Genomic DNA, 18,386 nt, shown 5'->3' on the forward strand with positions numbered 1-18,386 from the left:
TAACTTGAATTTCTGGCATTTCAGAATGAATCATTAAAAACATCATTTACATTATTATAAGAATAAAAATTAAGGGAAAACTATTTTCCTTAAAATAATATTTTTAATCTTGTGTTTTTTCTTTATCAATATGTGTATGTCTTTTTTCTTTTAGTACCTGTTTGAAAATGGTAGAATAGATAACATTTTTACTGAACCCTATTCAAGATTTATGATTGAACTCACCAAACTCTTGAAAATATGGGAACCTACAATTCTTCCTAATGGTAGGATGATTTTTTTATTTTCCTTGTTTTCATGATATACTTTTTAAAATAGCTTACATTTTGTGATTATCTTTTTGTAAAATTGTTTTATATATCCTGACATAGAATATTGGAGCTTTTGAGAAGAAAATCTTTGATTTATTCTTGGAATATTTTAGTAAAATTGTAACTTTCTCTCAATGCATGTATGGATACTATTGCTCAAAATGAAAACTAAACTGAGATTTCATTTACTTTTTTAAAAATTCTTTTTTTATGTGATATTATCAGTGAAGCCACACATTTGATCCATAGTTCACACATGTTCTGCCTGTTAACATTGGATCTTTTCAGTCATTTGTGTCTACACAGAACTCGGTTAAGAGAGTTACAGTCCCCTCCTCGAATTGTCTTTGACTTTATGTTATCTGAGAAGTTCATAATTCACTCTTCATCTCAGGCGCCTTGACAGAATAGAGAGCATTCGGTATTCTCAGAAATACATGTCCCTGTTGGTTGACTGCTGAGCACCATTGAGACATTCGGAGCAACATGGTGATTTGATGCATTCAGGGAGGGGGCTAGGAATTTGGAAATAATGTAGTTATTTTTGTGGAAAATCTCCCAAGAATGGAGTGCAGAAATAGCAACAAAGAGGATTGAAAACATTAAGAAAAACCTGAATTTAAGGGGCCATATGGGTATATAAAAAAATCTTATTTAAGACCTCTACCTTTCAAGATGAATACTAGCTAAGTCATTAGGATGTAACCACTCTTAATATAAAATTGAGAGGGGTGGCAGAGAGGAGGTCATCTGCCTTCAAATATTGTCTAAATAAGACTGAGCCAGCTGGCAATAAGTTTAGTGATCTCAACAGGAGTTGGTAAAACTTACAAGGGGCCAAATCTGGATTATTCCTGTTTTTGTAGTTAATGAGCTACAAATATAAATAGTTTTTTTTTTTAATGGTTGGAGAAAAGTTTAAGGAATTAATATTTTATATAATCAAAATTGTATGAAATTTCAAATTTGACTATGAATACATTTTACCTGGCATGAAGTCACATCTTTTTGTTTTATATATTATCTGTGGCTTCTTATTTTTTACAATGACAAAGATGCAAAAATGTTGAAAGCTTATCTGGCCCACAAACGTAAAATATTTATAGTCTCTGAACCTTCACAGGGAAGATTGCCCTACCCTCTGATAAAATAATAGGCTAGAATAATTTTCTGGGGAGTGTCAGTGTCTACTTTGATGGAATCCCCCCTGCCCCCCACCACTTTGGTAGTTCTGGGAGTTGAACCCAGGGCCTCGCCCTTGCTAGGCAAGCACTCTACCACTTAATATTCCCCTGGCCCCTCTTCCCTTTTCTTTATAGTGTGTCTTCTTTTTTTCTACATAAAGAAGACGGGGAAAGAGAGGAGCAGTCTGTCTTTCCCTTCATACCTTCCTGTCCTAGAATTTGAGAGTTTATGTAGTGCTATGTAGCAGGTGCTCAGTACTGTTTCTTCCCCCTCTGTCTAGGTTACATGTTCTCTCGCATCGAAGAAGAGCATTTGTGGGAGTGCAAACAGCTGGGCGCTTACTCACCAATCGTCCTCTTAAACACCCTCCTTTTTTTTAATACCAAATACTTTCAACTAAAGAATGTTACTGAGCACTTGAAGCTTTCTTTTGCCCATGTGATGAGGCGGACCAGGACTCTGAAGTACAGTACCAAGATGACATATCTGAGGTTCTTCCCACCTTTACAGAAGCAAGAGTCAGAGCCAGGTGTGTGGTGGTGTCTGAGGCTTCTGTTTGAAGTCTCATATTACTAAAACAGTTATCGCAGGGGGGTGATGGTAAGTTACACACACAGGAGAGTGTAATATAGCTTTCTTTTTAACATTTCAATGTTTTTCTCTGTCATGAGGGAAACTTAAAGACTTACTTTAAAATATAAGGAATCACTTGCTTCAGTATATTTTTATTGGCTTTTAAATTAGAAATACTGGTTTAATTGAGTAGAGCCCAAGTAATCTACATTTAAAAATTTCTCAGGGAATTTACATATACAACTAGAATAGAGAATCACTGATGTACAGGTATCAAATAAGTCAATTTTTGCTAGTTAAAAGACGCCTCATTAAAAGACTCCTTAATTTTTAACTTGTTGTTTCTAAATCTTTTTTTGACCACAGTGCCTTTTTTTAATTAACACTGAAATTCTGACAGAATTTTAAAAGTTGGCCTATACACACTGCTTTTATCCACAATAGACTAAAGTCAGCAGGTGCAGGGTTGTGTTTTGGGGGGCAGGGGTGGGTATTGGGAATTGAACTCAGGGGCACTCCACCACTGAGCCACCTCCCCAACTCTGTTAAGTATTTTATTTAGAGACAGGGTTTGACTGAGTTGCTTAGCACTTCCCTTTTGATTAGGCTGGCTTTGAACTCACAATCCTCCTGCTTTAGTCTCCAGAGCCTCTGGGATTACAGGTGTGTGCCACTGTGCCTGGCTAGCAGGAACAGTTTTATTAGACAGTTTATGATCTTTTGTTGACACCCTGTTAAATAAGTTATTTTAATATTTAAAAAATATTAAATATTATATTATAGAACTAGAAATTAAATTTATTAGTTTTGACCAGAATAAAACTTCTGAAATGCCCCAAATTGAATTACACTTCTAAGAGTGAAATGTATGTTTTGAATGTAAAAATTTAAAATTTCTGAAACTGAAATTTATAAATAATTGTGGCATACAATTTTGTACGGACTTTTTTCATTTGCTCCTTCACTATACTCTCTCTCTCCTAATGTGAACATCCTGTTTCCTTAGTTTTGTTTATATGTAACCTGCTTTGTGTTTTTAATTGATACTAGTTGGAAGAGGGGAGAGGCAGTAAGGTAATATTTTCACTTTCTGAGTAGGTATTTGACAAGGTTGATAATAAATACAACTTGTTTTCTAAATACTGAAGTCTCCCTATGTAGGCAACCTGTAAGTAGAAAATGGTTGATTTTTCTTGAAGTAATAGTACAAGAAGCTGAGTAAAGTCCCAAACCAAGTGGTTAAGAGCAGCTTTAGAAGAAGAAAACCTTTTTTATTGGGTTCTCAGGTCTACCTACTGTTCTCTTGAAAGTTGAAAGGAAAAGTGGGAAAGAAACAGCTTACTTTGCATGCCTTCATCCTAGTATCTTTGTAGTAACCTTTGGCCTCTGGAGAATCATATTGGTGAGAAAAGATTTGTTCTTTTTGTATCCAATGATAACTGAGAATTTCTTTTCCTAAGAACAGTGCCATTTTTTCACAATACTAGAATAAAAGCAATTTGAACAAGTGCCCCACTAGGCACTGGTGTGCCCCACAGTAGAAATATTTTCAGATAAAGGAATGTCAGTCTCTATCTAGGTTTATTACTGTAATAGAAGAGCACATGGCTTTGCCAAAAAAAATAAAAAAGAAGAGCACATGGAACCCCTTTTTTCTGCCTGTCTTGCTATGGTTAGGAGCCCTGCACATAGTCAAGTTTTGTTTTGTTTTGTTAATATTTTTAGTTGTAGATGGACACAATACCTTTATTTTATTTATTTTTATGTGGTGCTGAGGATCGAACCCATTGCCTTTCACTTATGAGGCCAGTACTCTACCACTGAGCTACAACTCCAGCCCCGCATAGTCAAGTTTTTTAATAAGCCAGGCTCAGAATAGAGACTTATCTTCCAGCACCATGCTTTTTTTCCCATAGTGCCTCCACTTTGGTGAATTAGAGAACCCTAACTGTCCCAAGACAGGCACTTTGTTTGTTTTAATGCTATAAACCCTGCCCTTCAGATAATGCCTGGAACTTCCATGGGAGCTGAATAAATCTTGTTGAATGAACGAGTGAAAGGGAAGGAATAGCAAAGTTCTGACTATGAAGCATAGCTCATTGGATGTATTGAGTCTTGAAAAATAGACTTTTCTAATGTAATCTTTTGATTATTATTTTCTGTCTCAAGATAAACTAACTGTTGGCAAGAGGAAACGAAATGAAGATGATGAGGTCCCAGTGGGCGTAGAGATGGCAGAGAATACTGATAACCCACTAAGATGCCCAGTCCGACTTTATGAGTTTTACCTGTCAAAATGGTAAGTGATCTTCCTCTGCACTGCATACAGCGCACTTCAGAACCCGGATGACAGTGTGGATTTCAGATGTTTGAACATCAGAAATGTAGCTGGCCTATAACCTTAAGCGGGGAGATTTAACCTCTCAGTTTTTCCCCCCCTCCATTCTAGAGTTTATAGTTATAATTTTGAACCAAAAAAGAAACCACCTTATTTTGATGTTTTTCCCCAAAAAAAATCTTGAAAAGAATCACTGCTGTTACTTGATCTTCACAAGTGTTGCCCAACCTTTGTGGGATATCTAATCTATAGTAATTTATTATTAATGTAGGAAAGAAATTCTAAGGAGAGCTTCTTTTATTAAACCTACAAATACAAAGATGATATTTAAGGAATTGAGATATTTTTTTGGCCCTTTGTTTTAGAGAAACCTTATGATTATAAACCACACTAAGGCACTTTTTCTCAAAGAAACAATAATTGTTGTTTGACTTATGATATTAAGTATCCTTGGGTTTCATTTTAGGATACTGGGCACTTAGGATGTGTGATTCTCAGCTGTAATGTTACATATGAGTTGACTTGTGTTGCTTCTAACAATGTCTTAAGGACTCAAGTTTGTGATTTACATTTTGTCTTATGTACTCAACATCCAATTGGTGAGACTTCTTGAGTGTTCAAGAAAAGACGTGAAGTTACAGATTACTTCTGGCAGGAAGATGCTTATAAACCTTCTTATTCCTCTGGATAGTTGTTATTTATGATATGAGTCACAGTGGGGAAAAGTTAAGAGCCATTATATTAAAGAATAGTTCATATTTCTTGAACTCTAATCTTTAATTTTCTTTGTTTTTTTTTCCCCCTCTGTGAATAGTTCTGAAAGTGTGAAGCAGAGGAATGATGTGTTTTACCTTCAGCCTGAGCGCTCCTGTGTTCCGAATAGTCCCATGTGGTACTCCACATTCCCAATAGACCCTGGTACCCTGGACACCATGTTAACACGTATTCTCATGGTGAGGGAGGTACATGAAGAACTTGCCAAAGCCAAATCTGAAGACTCTGATGTTGAACTATCAGATTAAGATGGAAGTGAGGTTCCTATTTTCATACACATTGGTATGCACCAAACTGTGAACGCATCTAGCTGTTGGAAAGCAATGTTTAAGCCCAAGTCCTCTTGACTCAATTATGAGACATGGGAAACAGATGATCCACAGTGTGGATGTACAAATGAAAACTGAAGGAAAGAATTTGAACCGAGAAATGTTCTTTGGCAGTGATATAGTTCTTAGACATCTTCAGAATGACTAACCAATTTCTCTGAGTGGTGCATAATCTTATTTTGTTTGGGAATAACAAAATTGTGGAATATTTTTAAGGAAAACTGTTGTATAAAACTCTACCATAGTAACCTTAGACCTTAGAGAGGTAGCTTTGGAGTGAGACCTTGGCTACTTGGGCAAGACCTTGGTAAAGTCAGGGGAGAATTCAATACAAAGCTGAGAGTGACATCAGATGGGACTGGGGGACCCAGACCTGAAGACCCAATAAAAATACACAACTTTTTTTCCAAGTTAGTGAAGTGGTCTTGATTTTGATTTTCACTGCCAAGCCAATTATGTGAAGGATAGAAGCCTCTGATGCTTTTACCAGGGGCCCCTCATATCAGGGAAAATGACCTTCACTCCTATTAATAGTGATGTGTCCCTTTCACCTTCTGGGTTTAGCTTTCTCATCTATGGGTCTCAAGGTGGGTAAATGAAGGTAAAGGGGATGATATTCCACAAACTAATTATGCACACAGAAGATCTGTGGAGCCCATTAGACCCCAAGTGTCTTGAAATGTTTGTAAAGAACCCACTAAAATGCCCACTTCTCTGGGTGCAGGCCTTTATTGCTGCTGTCTCATAGCTTGAGCTGTGGTACACAGAAATGGGGCTCTCCATTTGTTTTTGTTTTTCCCCCAGTGGCAGCTTTTCTTCCATTGTTTTACCTTCCTATTTCCCAAATGATTCCTCTTTTTTTGTCTTTTGCATCAGTTTTTGGAGGCCCTTGTCATTTCAAAAAGTATAGTCTCTCTCCTGAACTTTGTCTGGCAAACCCATGGGCAGTTCCAGAGACACAGTATTACTTAGCTATCCGAATTATGGTAGAAAAGGTCTCGGTAGATTCTTGTGTAAAGCATTTAAAAGATGACCTTGTTGCCCTAGGAAACTTGAAAATAGGGATTCTGGGGTTAGGATTCAGACATTGACTGTCTTCTTATAGCATTATTCCAAACTCTAGCTGTTTTAGTAGTTCTATGAGGATTGCAAGTCATAGGCGTGTGTGGCCATATCGGTCTATGTCCCTCATCACAATTCTCAGTTCTTTGGTACAAAATTTTGAAATCAAAGCTTTTATGATTATGGCCAGTCAATAGAACATCTTTAGCCAAGGTTTATTTGACCTTATGATAAAACTGAGAGAAGTCAAAAAAATCTTCTTAGAAAGTTTAATCTTGAAATCCTTTTCAGTATGTCCCATATTTTAGGTGGGGATGGCAGGTGTATTTTTTTTAATAAATGAAAGTCATTTAACAGAATTAAAAGTGGGCCTTTTGACATTGTGTACTTGATGGTTCTATCCCCCTGCCTGTAACAAATCTCACTTTTGTTACTAAGAACTGTGTGAAAGAAGTAAATCTGCCCTGATTCTGTATGATTAATTACATCTGTGTGTGTCATTTCTGACTGGAAAACTTCCTACTTCTAGACCTTGTTCGACTGGAGGAAAACAATTGGATTGTCTGATAAGTCTGCCAATAAAACCATCCAGAAACATCAGGTGTAATAGTCCCACTATACGAATTTTATGGTTTGTATAAACACTAACATTTTCCCTGTCTCTGTAGTTGTATGAAAAACAAATACTGTTAGCACATAGTAGATAAATTGTAATACCCAAAAGGAAAAAATCTGTATCTTTTAACTGAAAACAACCAATAATACCCAGATAAATGACTGTATCAGGATTTCAACTGCATGTTAGTACAGAGTCACTCAGAACCCTGAACTAATTCGTAAAGAAAATATGATTAATCATTGGTCATTGCTCATAAGCATAGCTGTTGATATGTCCAATTTTTTGCTTATTTTATTAAAATTGTATAAGATTACATTTTCCCCTCAGGAGAGAAAAAAAACTATCAAACAAAAAAAGAAACATCTCAAGCATCCTTTCTGTTCTTTTGCCTTTTATCACTTTTGGGTTTTCCCTTTGCAGAAACCACAGAAATATTCCCTTAGAATAAAACAGTATATTTGTATTTGGCGGATGAATTCTTTTTCTTTGTCTTCAAGCAACTTTAAGTACATTTTTGTATTTGACTGTATTGGTGTGACTCAACAGATAGTAAAACCACCAAGAAAAAGAGCAATTTTCAGAAATTATTTGAGTTTTATTTAGGTCACAAATAATGTTGCATGTTTTTCCATCAAAAGACTTGTTTCCACTTTTTAGTTTATTTATTGGCTGTATTCAAAACCCCAACATCTACAATATAAGGTATGCATATATTTCACTTCTGCCTTTTTTTTCTTTCTTTTTTTTTAGATGAGTACAAAACTTTCGTCAGTCACCTTCAGTGATTTTGAAATTTCGAGATTAGAATTAGGAATCTATTCATTCCTAAGTAAACATAAAAACACTTAATATGAGAATGAAAAATTAATGGCATTCTTGTAACTACAATTATGCCTCCAAATTGCATGTAGACCATTTCTATCTGCCTTGTGACAGTCCAGTTTTGTAAAATGGGAGTTTTCCCCCAAAAAAGTCTAAAGTAAATGAATTTTTATAAAGAAATCACAGTTTTCAATTAAATTCAGATTTTTAGTTTTATTTTAGTGAATAAAAAGTTCCCTTACAATGCTGAGTTGAATAAAATAAGATTAATTTTATTATGTCAAAATTAAAGATTCTTATTCAGTAAAGGATAAAGACTTAGGATCTTGCAATGTTGAAAGCAACCAGTGGATTTACATCTAGCATATACAAAAAATTTTAGAAAAGGCATTGAGAAATAATAATACCTCCAATTCCTCTATATTTTTCATGTATTACCATCACACTGTGTTACTACCATCATTGAAGAAAATTTTAATTGTGAGGCATTGTTACTTAGTGGAACAATCACAGGCTTTTGGAATCTAGTTTTTCCACTTGCTGGTTGTATACAATGTTAGGTAAATTGTATACAATTTGTGCTGCCTCAGTTTTCTCATTTATAGGGTAAATAATAACAACTCCTTTGGTTTTGCTTGGTTCATGGTAGGCTTTTAAATGTCAGTATGTAATGCAATTTGTATGTTAAAATAAAAAAAAATCTAAGACTTCAATTAAACGTTAGTTCCCATATTGCAGTCTTTCATTAAGTTCAGTACTGTGGATTCTGCAAACTTAATACTCTATATGATCAGTTCTACATATTTTAAATCAAATATTAAGCATAATTAAATATTGTAATAAATATTGTAATAAAAGTACTTACTCATGTGCTTGTATGCACATCAGTATTGATCAGCATCTCAAAAATCCATTGATGTACTTAATTATATTGCAAAAAAGGAAGAAATTTATGATAAACATTGACTGCTGGACTTAGTTTTGACCAGTGGAATGGAAGCAGAAGTGAGTTTACAACTACCAGGCCACATCTTTAAAGGAAGATGCATGTAGTCGTTTTGCGTTTCCCCTTTTCTGTAGGCTAGAATGTGACTATGGCTGTAACAGACCAATTTTTTTCCACAAAGGAAAGGGATGTGTACCAGGAGCACATTCACCTCATGGGCAGAGCCACTTCTCTCCTAAACTGACTCTGAGGTCAGGCCTTCACGTAAGAAACTTTTCATTTTACTTAAGCCATTGTTATTTGGTCTCTATTAAAGTAGCCAAACCAGTGTCCTAATATATCCACTATGCTCGCTGTCCCATGACTGCTTCACAGAATGGGAAGTTCTGATCATAAGTGAAAGAAAAAAATAAATGAAAAAGATTATCAATATTGAAAGGTGGGGAATAAAACTCATTATTTTAAAATCAGCATTTTTTAGATGTTTATGACAAAAAAAGGAGAATCCACAAGCTATTAAAACAGTTCAAGTTACCTTCATTAAATAGAAAATAGATTCATAAGCATTTCAAGCATTTTTCTATAAGAGCAGTAACCTTATTAGGTAATATAATTGAAACTATTCACAGTAGAAACAAAAGGTAAAAGTATAAAATTACCTTAGTTACAGTAATACATAATTATAGTAATACACAAGAATTCCCTGAGTTTTAGTAGATGGTGTTGGAAAGCTAGCATTTACATGGAAAGTAAAACAAAATTCCTTACTGGCATCATATGCAAAAGTGTGGGATGGATTAAAGACTAAAAGTGGAATGTAAATTAAAAAAATATTAGGAAATATAGAATATCATTGTGATCTAGATGCATCAACAAACAATCCCCCAAAGCACAAACCACATATGGAAAATAAGATTAATTTTATTATGTCAAAATTAAAGATTCTTATTCAGTAAAGGATAAAGACTTAGGATCTTGCAATGTTGGAAGCAACCAGTGGTTTTATATCTAGCATATACAAAAAATATACTGAGTCCAAGAATATTGAACGAACAAAGGATAATGATAGTTTATAATATAAAGTCTAAAAAGGTTAACAGTTCATGAAGAGACGCTCAAAACTCCATAATGGAGAGTTTGCTGGAGTTTTTTGTTGTTGTTGCTGCTGCTTTTAAATTTTTATTTTTTAGTTGTAGTTGAACACAATACCTTTATTTTATTTATTTTTATGTGGGCCTCGCATGTGCTAGGCAAGTGCTCTACCGGAGTTTTTTGAGCTGTCATTTTATACCCTAAAAACTGGCCTAAAATAGAATAATGGATAATGTCAATGTGTTTGTGGTAAAGGGAAATTACAAAACCCTACAAAGGGCAAAAGTAAATACAGACTTATATATCCACCTGGAAAGCAATTTAAGTCTGATTGCTTTCTACATCTCCACCCTACCCCTCATCAGATAAAATGTGAACATTATCAAACACTTTTTTCTTTATAAGATCGTAGTTTTTATTCAGTGAATTATGTTAGTGGATTTTTCTAATATTAAGCCTGTGTTCCTTGATTAAGTCCTAATTGATCATGACATATTTTATATGTGTCTCTACATGTATACACACTAATTGATACATAACTTTATTGAGTTAAGGATATTCCCTACTATTCCTGGTTTGCTATGGGTCTCTCTTTTTTAATAAGTATTGAATTTATCAAATGCTTTGGAAGAGCATCTATTATAATAATAGTTCTTTTTCTCCTTTATTGTTGTTAAAGCATGTGAATTAATATGCTAATGTTGAAGTCGTTCTTGAATTCCTTTAATAAATAAACCCTCCTTGATTTTTTAAAAAATATATACTGTTAGGTTTAGATAGTTAATAATTGTGCTTTTGCACCCACAGTCAGGAGTAAATTTTTTTTTTTTCTCTTGAATTCTTAATTGGTTTTGTAATCACTGTTAAAGATCTGGGCAGGTTTTAGTTTGTTTTGTTTTTTTTTCATTTGGTGAAAGAACTTACATAAAATTTCTTAAGTGTTGGAAAACCTTAAACCTTTTAATTTTTTCTAATTCCCCCAAAGAAAGTCTTTGCCTTTTTATTTACATAATGTTTATTAGTCTACTGAAGTTTTCATGTCTTGAAAGTGCCAGCATTTGGTTTTGTCAGTGTAAATTATTTCATCATGTTTTTCTGGCTTTCTGTTTTTCTTGTTTTGTTTTTTTCCCTCGTGTTGTTCATTCTTTAAAAAAAGTGAATCAAGTGATTGCTTCCTTCATGGTTAATCTTCTGTTTCCAAAAAAAATGATTTCACTTCTGAATTTTTCTGTGTCAGCATGCTTTGACTGTGTCCAGGTTCAGACAGGATGATACTATTAATCTGTTATAAGTGTTTTCTCATTTCCTTTTTTTTAAAAATCAAGTTGTCCATTCTCCCTTTTCCTACCTGCAATTTTGTTTTATTTTCAGACTGTGTTGGAGATAATAATATCCATCCTCTTTACCTTTTCTTGTTCTTTTTTTCTTTTCTGTAGATAATCACCCACGCCCCACCCCCTATTGAGTCTTTTTTTTTTTCATTGCTTTTGCAGTTTCTCTTAATTAATATTTGTCTGATAGGGTGTTTTCCCTATCATTTTTGCTCTAGAATGTAGATCTTTTTTAAAAAAAATTACACTGAAACTAGGTTAAATGGCAAACTTGTAATCCCAGGGGCTCAGGAAGCTGAGAAAGGAAGATTACAACTTCCAGGCTAGCATGGACAGCTTAGCAAGACTCTGTTTCAAAATAAAAAAAGTGCTGGAGATGTAGATCAAGTACTAGAGTATCCCTGGGTTCAGTTCCTAGTACTGGAGAAACAAAAATACTTACACACACACAATTACATGCGTGTAGGCATATATGTACATATATACATAATGGATTCCTATTTTACTCATTAAGTTATAATCTGGTGGGCCTGGGGTTGTGGCTCAGTGGTAGGGCACTTGCCTAGCGTATGTCAGTTACTGGGTTTGATCCTCAGTACCACATAAAAAATAAATTGTGTCCATCTACAACTAAAAAAAAAAAAAGGTTTTTTAAAATTATAATCAGGGGACTTGGGTTGTGGATCAGCGGTAGTCCCTGATCCAACCTCAGCACCACATAAAAATAAATAAAGGTATTGTGTCCATTTACAACTAAAATTTTTTTTTAAAGTTATAATCTGGAGCTTTGATTATTTATTTTGATAACTCATTGTCTTAGATTTAGCCAAAAGAAGCTCCTCTTCTGGTAGGCTTGTCTTTCTGACTTGACATATGTTTCTTTCTTTTGCATTTGTTAGTTCCTCTTACCCCTTCAGTGCCCCACTCTTGGACTCCACCACTTCTCCATAGAAATGCCTTAGACTTGTGTTTATTACCTAGTTAAAACTGTCATATATGTGTGAGACCATGTGACCCCATATTTTCACCAGATTATGCTCCAGCTCACTGTTTTTGATTCTCATCTGTTCTTTATCCCATTCGCTGTTTTTTTTTTTTTTTTTGGTTGTACAATATTTTTTTTTTTTTTTATTTTGACATGGTGCTGAGGTTGGAACCCAGTGTCTCACGTGCTAGGCAAGCGCTCTATCACTGAGCCACCCCCAACCCATTCACTATGTTTTCACACTTAATGTTTCCACTTGGTTCATGTTCCTGTTTCACATTGCTAGGATTTCCCTAAATATATTACCTTATTTTAAATTCTTGGTTTGGATAGTCCATGTTACTTGCTGTTTGGGACTCAAAGGTCATACTTCTCATGTGGCATCTGGGTATTTTAGCCTGTTACCTCTGTGCTACCCTGCCAGTAAGCTTAACAAGGGGAAAATCTTGACCTCCAGGTACCTTAGAGTTGAGATTGACCAATCGCCCAGCAACTGCTTAGAGATTTAATGATTCAGGTCTTTGGGAAGCAGCAGCACCAGGGAGAGGCACAATCCCTAGGTGTCATCCACCAGCCCACTCCTGTCCATCCCGGCAGAGCCTTTGGTTGCCTTGATAGGGTCTCAGTGATACCAGCGACTTGACCAATTGTCCTCCATTCAGCAATAGCACACGTCTCTTCTTATGTCTTACCAGCCCCTCCCGGTATATGGTAACTGTCCATTTCCTTGGGGAGGGAGGCTCAGTATTTGGGGGAATCTTTTAAAATATTCATTAAGGACACTGGGTTCTCAAAGATTTGGGTGTGGGTGACTACTGCATATGGCTAAAATAACTTCTCAGTGCAGCTGTATTTCAGTTAAAGAATCCTGAAATGCTGCAGCCATTTATAGCACAAAGCTTGAACTAACCACCTTTGTATTGATTTTGACCTAGCTGTTTAAGCAAGATCACAGAAATGGGCATTTAAAGTGAGACTGGTTTTCTGGGCTACAAGATCTATCACCTCATGTCAGCAGTTGTGGGGGACATGACAAGCTCTGGGGTTTGATGAATAGCAACCTCTGCCACACCTAATCTCAAGGGCCTTTTCCTGGGCTGATCAGGGGATACTGGGTGCCTGTTAGCTTCCTTCCAACTGGTAGCAAGTATTTTGAAGCTGAGCTGCTAATAGCTGTTTTTCCCCTTCAAATGGACGTGGTATACCTGCACAAATTACCTAAGGAATTAATAAAGATCAGTTAAATACTTAAAAATCTGGGTTTAGGTTCTAGGATTCAGTGCTTTAAAAAAGTTTCCTAAGTGATTCTGTTAAGATCTAATAAGTCCATGAGAACCACCAATGTCAATGCACAGGAATGTGTTGATTTATTAGAAGTGGGGTAAATAAAACACAGCCAGGAAGGTGGAATAGGGCATCACAGTAACTTGCCAAGACAGGTACTAGGTATTGGCAGTCAGAAGAACTGGATAAAAGTTCCCTTGTTCCCATGAGAGGTAACCTCAGTTTCATTCCTTGTGACCAAGGGAGCCTTATGGGTACTCTCCAAGTAGGAGAGGAGGCACAACAGTGGATGGCCACAGCCTAATACTAATAGACATTAGGTAGCCACCATCATCAGATGGGGAGTTAAGGAGTGGAAGATTACAGCAGTGGCCAAGTTTGGCTAGAGAAATAATATAGGGGCCCTCCAACCAGTCAACACAAATCCACAAAAGTGTCAAGGCTGTTCCCTCAGTCTATCTTGGAGACTGGTGGCCTGACTGCAGGCATATTCTCTCAGTGTGTGTGAGGATCTCTGCAGCTCCCGCTGCTTACCAGACAGGCCAGGGGAAAGAAAGCCAGAGCACTTGAACCCTGTAGAGCCTTCCTGAATTCTTGGAGGCTGCTCACAGTGCCCCAGCCTCACCAGATCCTTACCTTCCTACACTTCACCTGCCCCAGCAAGCCTCACTCAGCTCCATTGTTTCTGTTGCCCAAACTGCAAATATTGAATAGTTTCTACTCAATGTTTTCTGTCAGGTTCCTCCCCCTATGGCCCACTGGGCCCTGAGCCCACCTGCTGTGGCTATTCAGACTGGAGCACTGCATCATCCAGCCCTACCATTCCCAGCTGAGCAGATTGGCCCCACTTGGAGTACACCCCTTGACAAGATAGAGGTCTCTGTACTTACTCCCTCCACCATCATTCAGGATGGAAAGGCTACAGCCCTGCGTGCGTGTGTGTGCGCACGCGAGAAAGAGGCTGACCATGCATTTCTCACCTAGAGGTCCTTAGATTGGGGCCCTGCACCAGGGGGGGCTCAGCATCTTCTAGGACATCATTAGGCAAATTCTCATGCTCCATCCCAGACCTAACCCAGGGACTATTTCTGAAGAAGCCCTGAGCAGTGTGAGCAGGGGGCTCTGCTGAGCCCGAGTTCAGTCACTGCTTGTGTGGACTGAACCACTTCTCACTATGGCTCAACTTCTGGACCTGTAAGATCAGAGACACTGCTGCCCCCCTGCAGCTGGTTTTTATACAGAGCTTGGGCAAAGCACAGGTTCAGTGGCCTTTGCTCTCATCTCCCTTTCTTAGCCCAGCCCTTCCCCTCTCTCACATATGCAGCAAAGGGCTCCGTGAACTATGAGGAGTACACACACTTAAAGCTGGTTAACACAAAAGAGAATAGCAGTGGCCAAAATTTCTTAAGGTCTTACTCTGGATCTTAGGACACTCTGTCCCCTAGCTTAGTCATAGAGGGACAAAGGTATGAGAAGGAAGAACAAAAAACTCACCTCCCTTAGCCAAAGGGTAGGAGTGTTGCATTCCCACCCACCATTGCAGGCAGGACCCAGCACCATGGGTCACATGTGCTGATGGCAGGTCCAAAACTGCCTGCCAGGGGCAAGAGCTTGCAGGCTGCAACCGTGGTTAGCCCTGTGACACAGGTCAGAGATGTAGGCACACAATTAAATATATGTTTAATCATCTTACAACACACAGTAGTAGTGCAGTAGTAGAAATTATCTCTTTTTAGAAGTCATTCCCCCAAAGCTCCCATTCCTCAATTCCCAGCTAGTAGGTCTGAGGAACAGTGACAGAAACCAGTGGGATTCCTCTCTGTTTCACGGAGCTGAGAGACTGAGTCAAAGTTTCCTTCTGAGCAGCCAAGAGCCCAGTGAGAAGATACGCACGCGTTCACTCAACACACATGTGCAGCAGACACAGAGAAAAGACACAGATGGAGGGACTGGGAGACCACAGTGGACAGTCACACACATGCACTCTCATGCCACAACATTCCAGTCTGTGGCTATCTCCTCTAGGGACACAGAGTGGTGGCCTGAGCCTGGAAGCAGCAGCTGCCAGTCAGAGGAAGAAAGGGGGACACTGCTTGTGTCACAAAAGCCCCCAAAACCAGGGCCCCTCATCACCCCCAGACAGCCAGTCCTCTCCTGATAGTGCTGATCAGAGAAGGGAGCAGGCTCCAGTGCCAAGGGCCAGGCGTTGTTTCTCACTAGTGTTCTAGTATCTGTGGTGGGGCAGGGATGCCACATCCTCTTGGCCTTGCCAGGGGGCCCACTATGCCCCAGAGAAGAGAAGAAAGAACATACCCTCCATTGAGCCCCTGGAGCCAGGAGGCTGTTGGCTCTTGGTTCTGTGTAGCACCCTGGGTCCAGTAGCACTACCACAGGGCAGCTGGAGAGGATGCTGAAGCAGGCCGTACTTGCCCTTGGGTGGGGAAGAGGGACTTGCAATAAAGGAGCCCCTGAGGTGAGGATGTTCTGGGGGCCTACCAGACAGGTTCAAAGAGGAAATCTCTTCATTCACAGCTTCGCTCATGGGTTCCTGGACAGTGTCTGTGATTCAAGTACCAGTAGTTTTGGGGTGGGGGGTTGGGGTGGAGTGACCAGCATATACTGGGAGATCAGCTGCCCTGGGACCTGGGTGATAGGGAACCAGCCTGGCAGTGCTTGGGCCCTGGCACTACCAACCCCTACTCTGAGGAGACAGACCAGATAGCTATAAGATCTCCTCCCGTGGGCTCCTAGCCTTCAGCGGTGTCTGCCCGTTGGGTACAGAGCCATTCTGACCATGCAGGAGCTTGCCCTTCTCCCGGTCTGGCCACGTGAAAATGGCATCATCGCTGTCCAGTTCCGATTCAGAGTGCATCAGGCTGCTGCTCAGCATGGGGCCTTTGTGTTTGACACCTGCAAGGAAGACGAGGAACCCCAGGGTCAGGAGACAGCCCTGCCCAGGCCTGAGCCACACCCTGCACCCTCACCCCAGCCCAAACAGGGGCCAAGGAACAAGGAGAGCCAAGGCCCCCTCTCTAGGCCAGGCAGATACAAGGACACATCCTCCCTGTCTCAGATGGCTGAGACAGTCCACTAAGGGAAGTCACAGAAAGCACAGCCTGGGGATGAAACCTGGGCTCTGTTGCTGGGTCCTCCCCCCAGTGTCCCTGAGCTCTGTTAGTGCCACCCAGTACTGTTCTTTCTTTCTAGATTTGGGGTGTTTTATCACATCCCTTTCTGAATAGGGTAGTGGAATGAGGTGGAAGACAGGAAAGCCAGAGAACACAGACCCTGGAGAATGAGCCTCCAGCCATCTTCTGGCTCAGTGTGGACACAGAGTCCCCAACACAGCGTGAGGATGCAGCCTCACTCCGTGTCAGTGCTGGCTCCGTGGTTCTGGGTTGACTCTGGCTTCACTGGGTGGGCACTGGAGGTGGGAGAGCAGGCACATGGCAGGAGTGGGGACTTTTGAAGTCCCAAGCAGCTATTTCATTAGAACACAAACCAGGGACCATGAGGAGCACGTGGGTCACACAACAGAAATTAGATAGCAATGTGAATGAATTACACGGATAAATTTCATCAATTTGATGGTGAGTGAAAGGTGCCAAACACATGATGATTCCTTTCATATAAACTACTCCAAGACACCAGTGTGAACTGGGAGAAGAGCACTGACAGGACAGAAGCACAAAGGGGGGGACCTGGGGAGCTAATTACATGAGCTCATTCACCTGTGGAGACCAAGCACTGCTATACCTATGATTTTCTGACCAAAATAGGTTGAAACACAAACTATCATTTAGTAGGTCAAAAAAGTCAAATACCAGTAATTTTATATGGTTCAATCTACTATACTTTAATACAAGTCTGAAAAAAATCAATAGAATAACAAAACCAGAATTTCTGACTGCAGACCTGGTCTCCTGAGGACGGGCATCTCTGTGCTCCCTGTAACCCTCAGAGGCTCCACGCAGCTGCCCTGCTTTCACAGCCGACACCTGACGTGCCTCTGTTCGGGCTCAATGCCACACACTCCCTTCTCTGTGCCACATGCCCACGCTCCTCCTCTTCAAGCTGAACTTCTGCAGCTCCACACCATGCAATGTGTCGCTGAATCCCAAACAGCATCCTGCAGCGGCTGTGCCCTTGCTGGACCTAGTCCTCCACAGAGCCAGAGCCCAAGCTAGCCCTTCTGGCTGCTCAGACCCATTGGTGGGTCTCCTGCTTCCCTGGCCAGAAGCTGCCCACAAGAGAAGGGCCCTGGTGAACTTCTCGCCCTGTAGCTTTTTGTGCTGGAAATAGTAAGTCATGAAAAGACTCCAAGAGGGAGAAAAACAGTCTTAAGAGTAATGCCACTGCAGGGGTGGGCACTGTGGTTTTCCTCAGTCCTCTGCTCCCTGGTGTGCTGGGATCATAGCAGGCCCCGCCACCCAGTGCTCAGACAGAGCTGCTCAGGCTCAGGGCCCAGGCTGCCTGCCCAAGAACACTTTTTCTCTGCAGATGCGTCTCCCCAACCAGGCCGAAATTCTCTGAGGGCAGTCCTGTCAGGACTACCCCCTGCAGCCTCCTCTAACACAAAGCCTGAAGCAGGAGGGGTGTTTAAAATGGTTCCACTTGCAGAGGGTTTGGAATAATTTATATGGAGCACAGCTCCCATAGGCCAATGGCACCTGTTCTGTGGCATATATGATGAAGGGGACCTCACCAAGTAACCAGGCCTGGCAAAGAAGGGAGG

General features: G+C 39.6%; 2 protein-coding genes across 8 annotated transcripts in view; one reads left to right on the top strand and one right to left on the bottom strand.

The window, feature by feature from the left end:
* Positions 1 to 9,204, top strand: part of Zmym4 (zinc finger MYM-type containing 4) — a 150,057-nt gene extending 140,853 nt beyond the window's left edge. For all 5 annotated transcript variants that reach the window (XM_026393393.2, XM_026393390.2, XM_026393391.2 and 2 more), the window contains 4 exons: positions 155 to 266; positions 1,777 to 2,025; positions 4,239 to 4,368; positions 5,222 to 9,204. In XM_026393393.2, the coding sequence (XP_026249178.1) occupies positions 155 to 266; positions 1,777 to 2,025; positions 4,239 to 4,368; positions 5,222 to 5,429 (699 nt within the window). In that variant the 3' untranslated portion in view covers positions 5,430 to 9,204. The remainder of the gene's footprint in view (positions 1 to 154; positions 267 to 1,776; positions 2,026 to 4,238; positions 4,369 to 5,221) is intronic.
* Positions 9,205 to 13,597: 4,393 nt separating this feature from the next.
* The window catches only part of Kiaa0319l (KIAA0319 like), a 108,304-nt gene continuing 103,515 nt past the window's right edge, over positions 13,598 to 18,386 (bottom strand). For all 3 annotated transcript variants that reach the window (XM_026393442.2, XM_026393441.2, XM_077791450.1), the window contains exon 21: positions 13,598 to 16,561. In XM_026393442.2, coding sequence (XP_026249227.1) covers positions 16,374 to 16,561 — 188 coding nt within the window. In that variant the 3' untranslated portion in view covers positions 13,598 to 16,373. The remainder of the gene's footprint in view (positions 16,562 to 18,386) is intronic.

Source organism: Urocitellus parryii, chromosome 11, assembly GCF_045843805.1.
Source record: "Urocitellus parryii isolate mUroPar1 chromosome 11, mUroPar1.hap1, whole genome shotgun sequence".
Taxonomy (NCBI): Eukaryota; Metazoa; Chordata; class Mammalia; order Rodentia; family Sciuridae; genus Urocitellus; species Urocitellus parryii.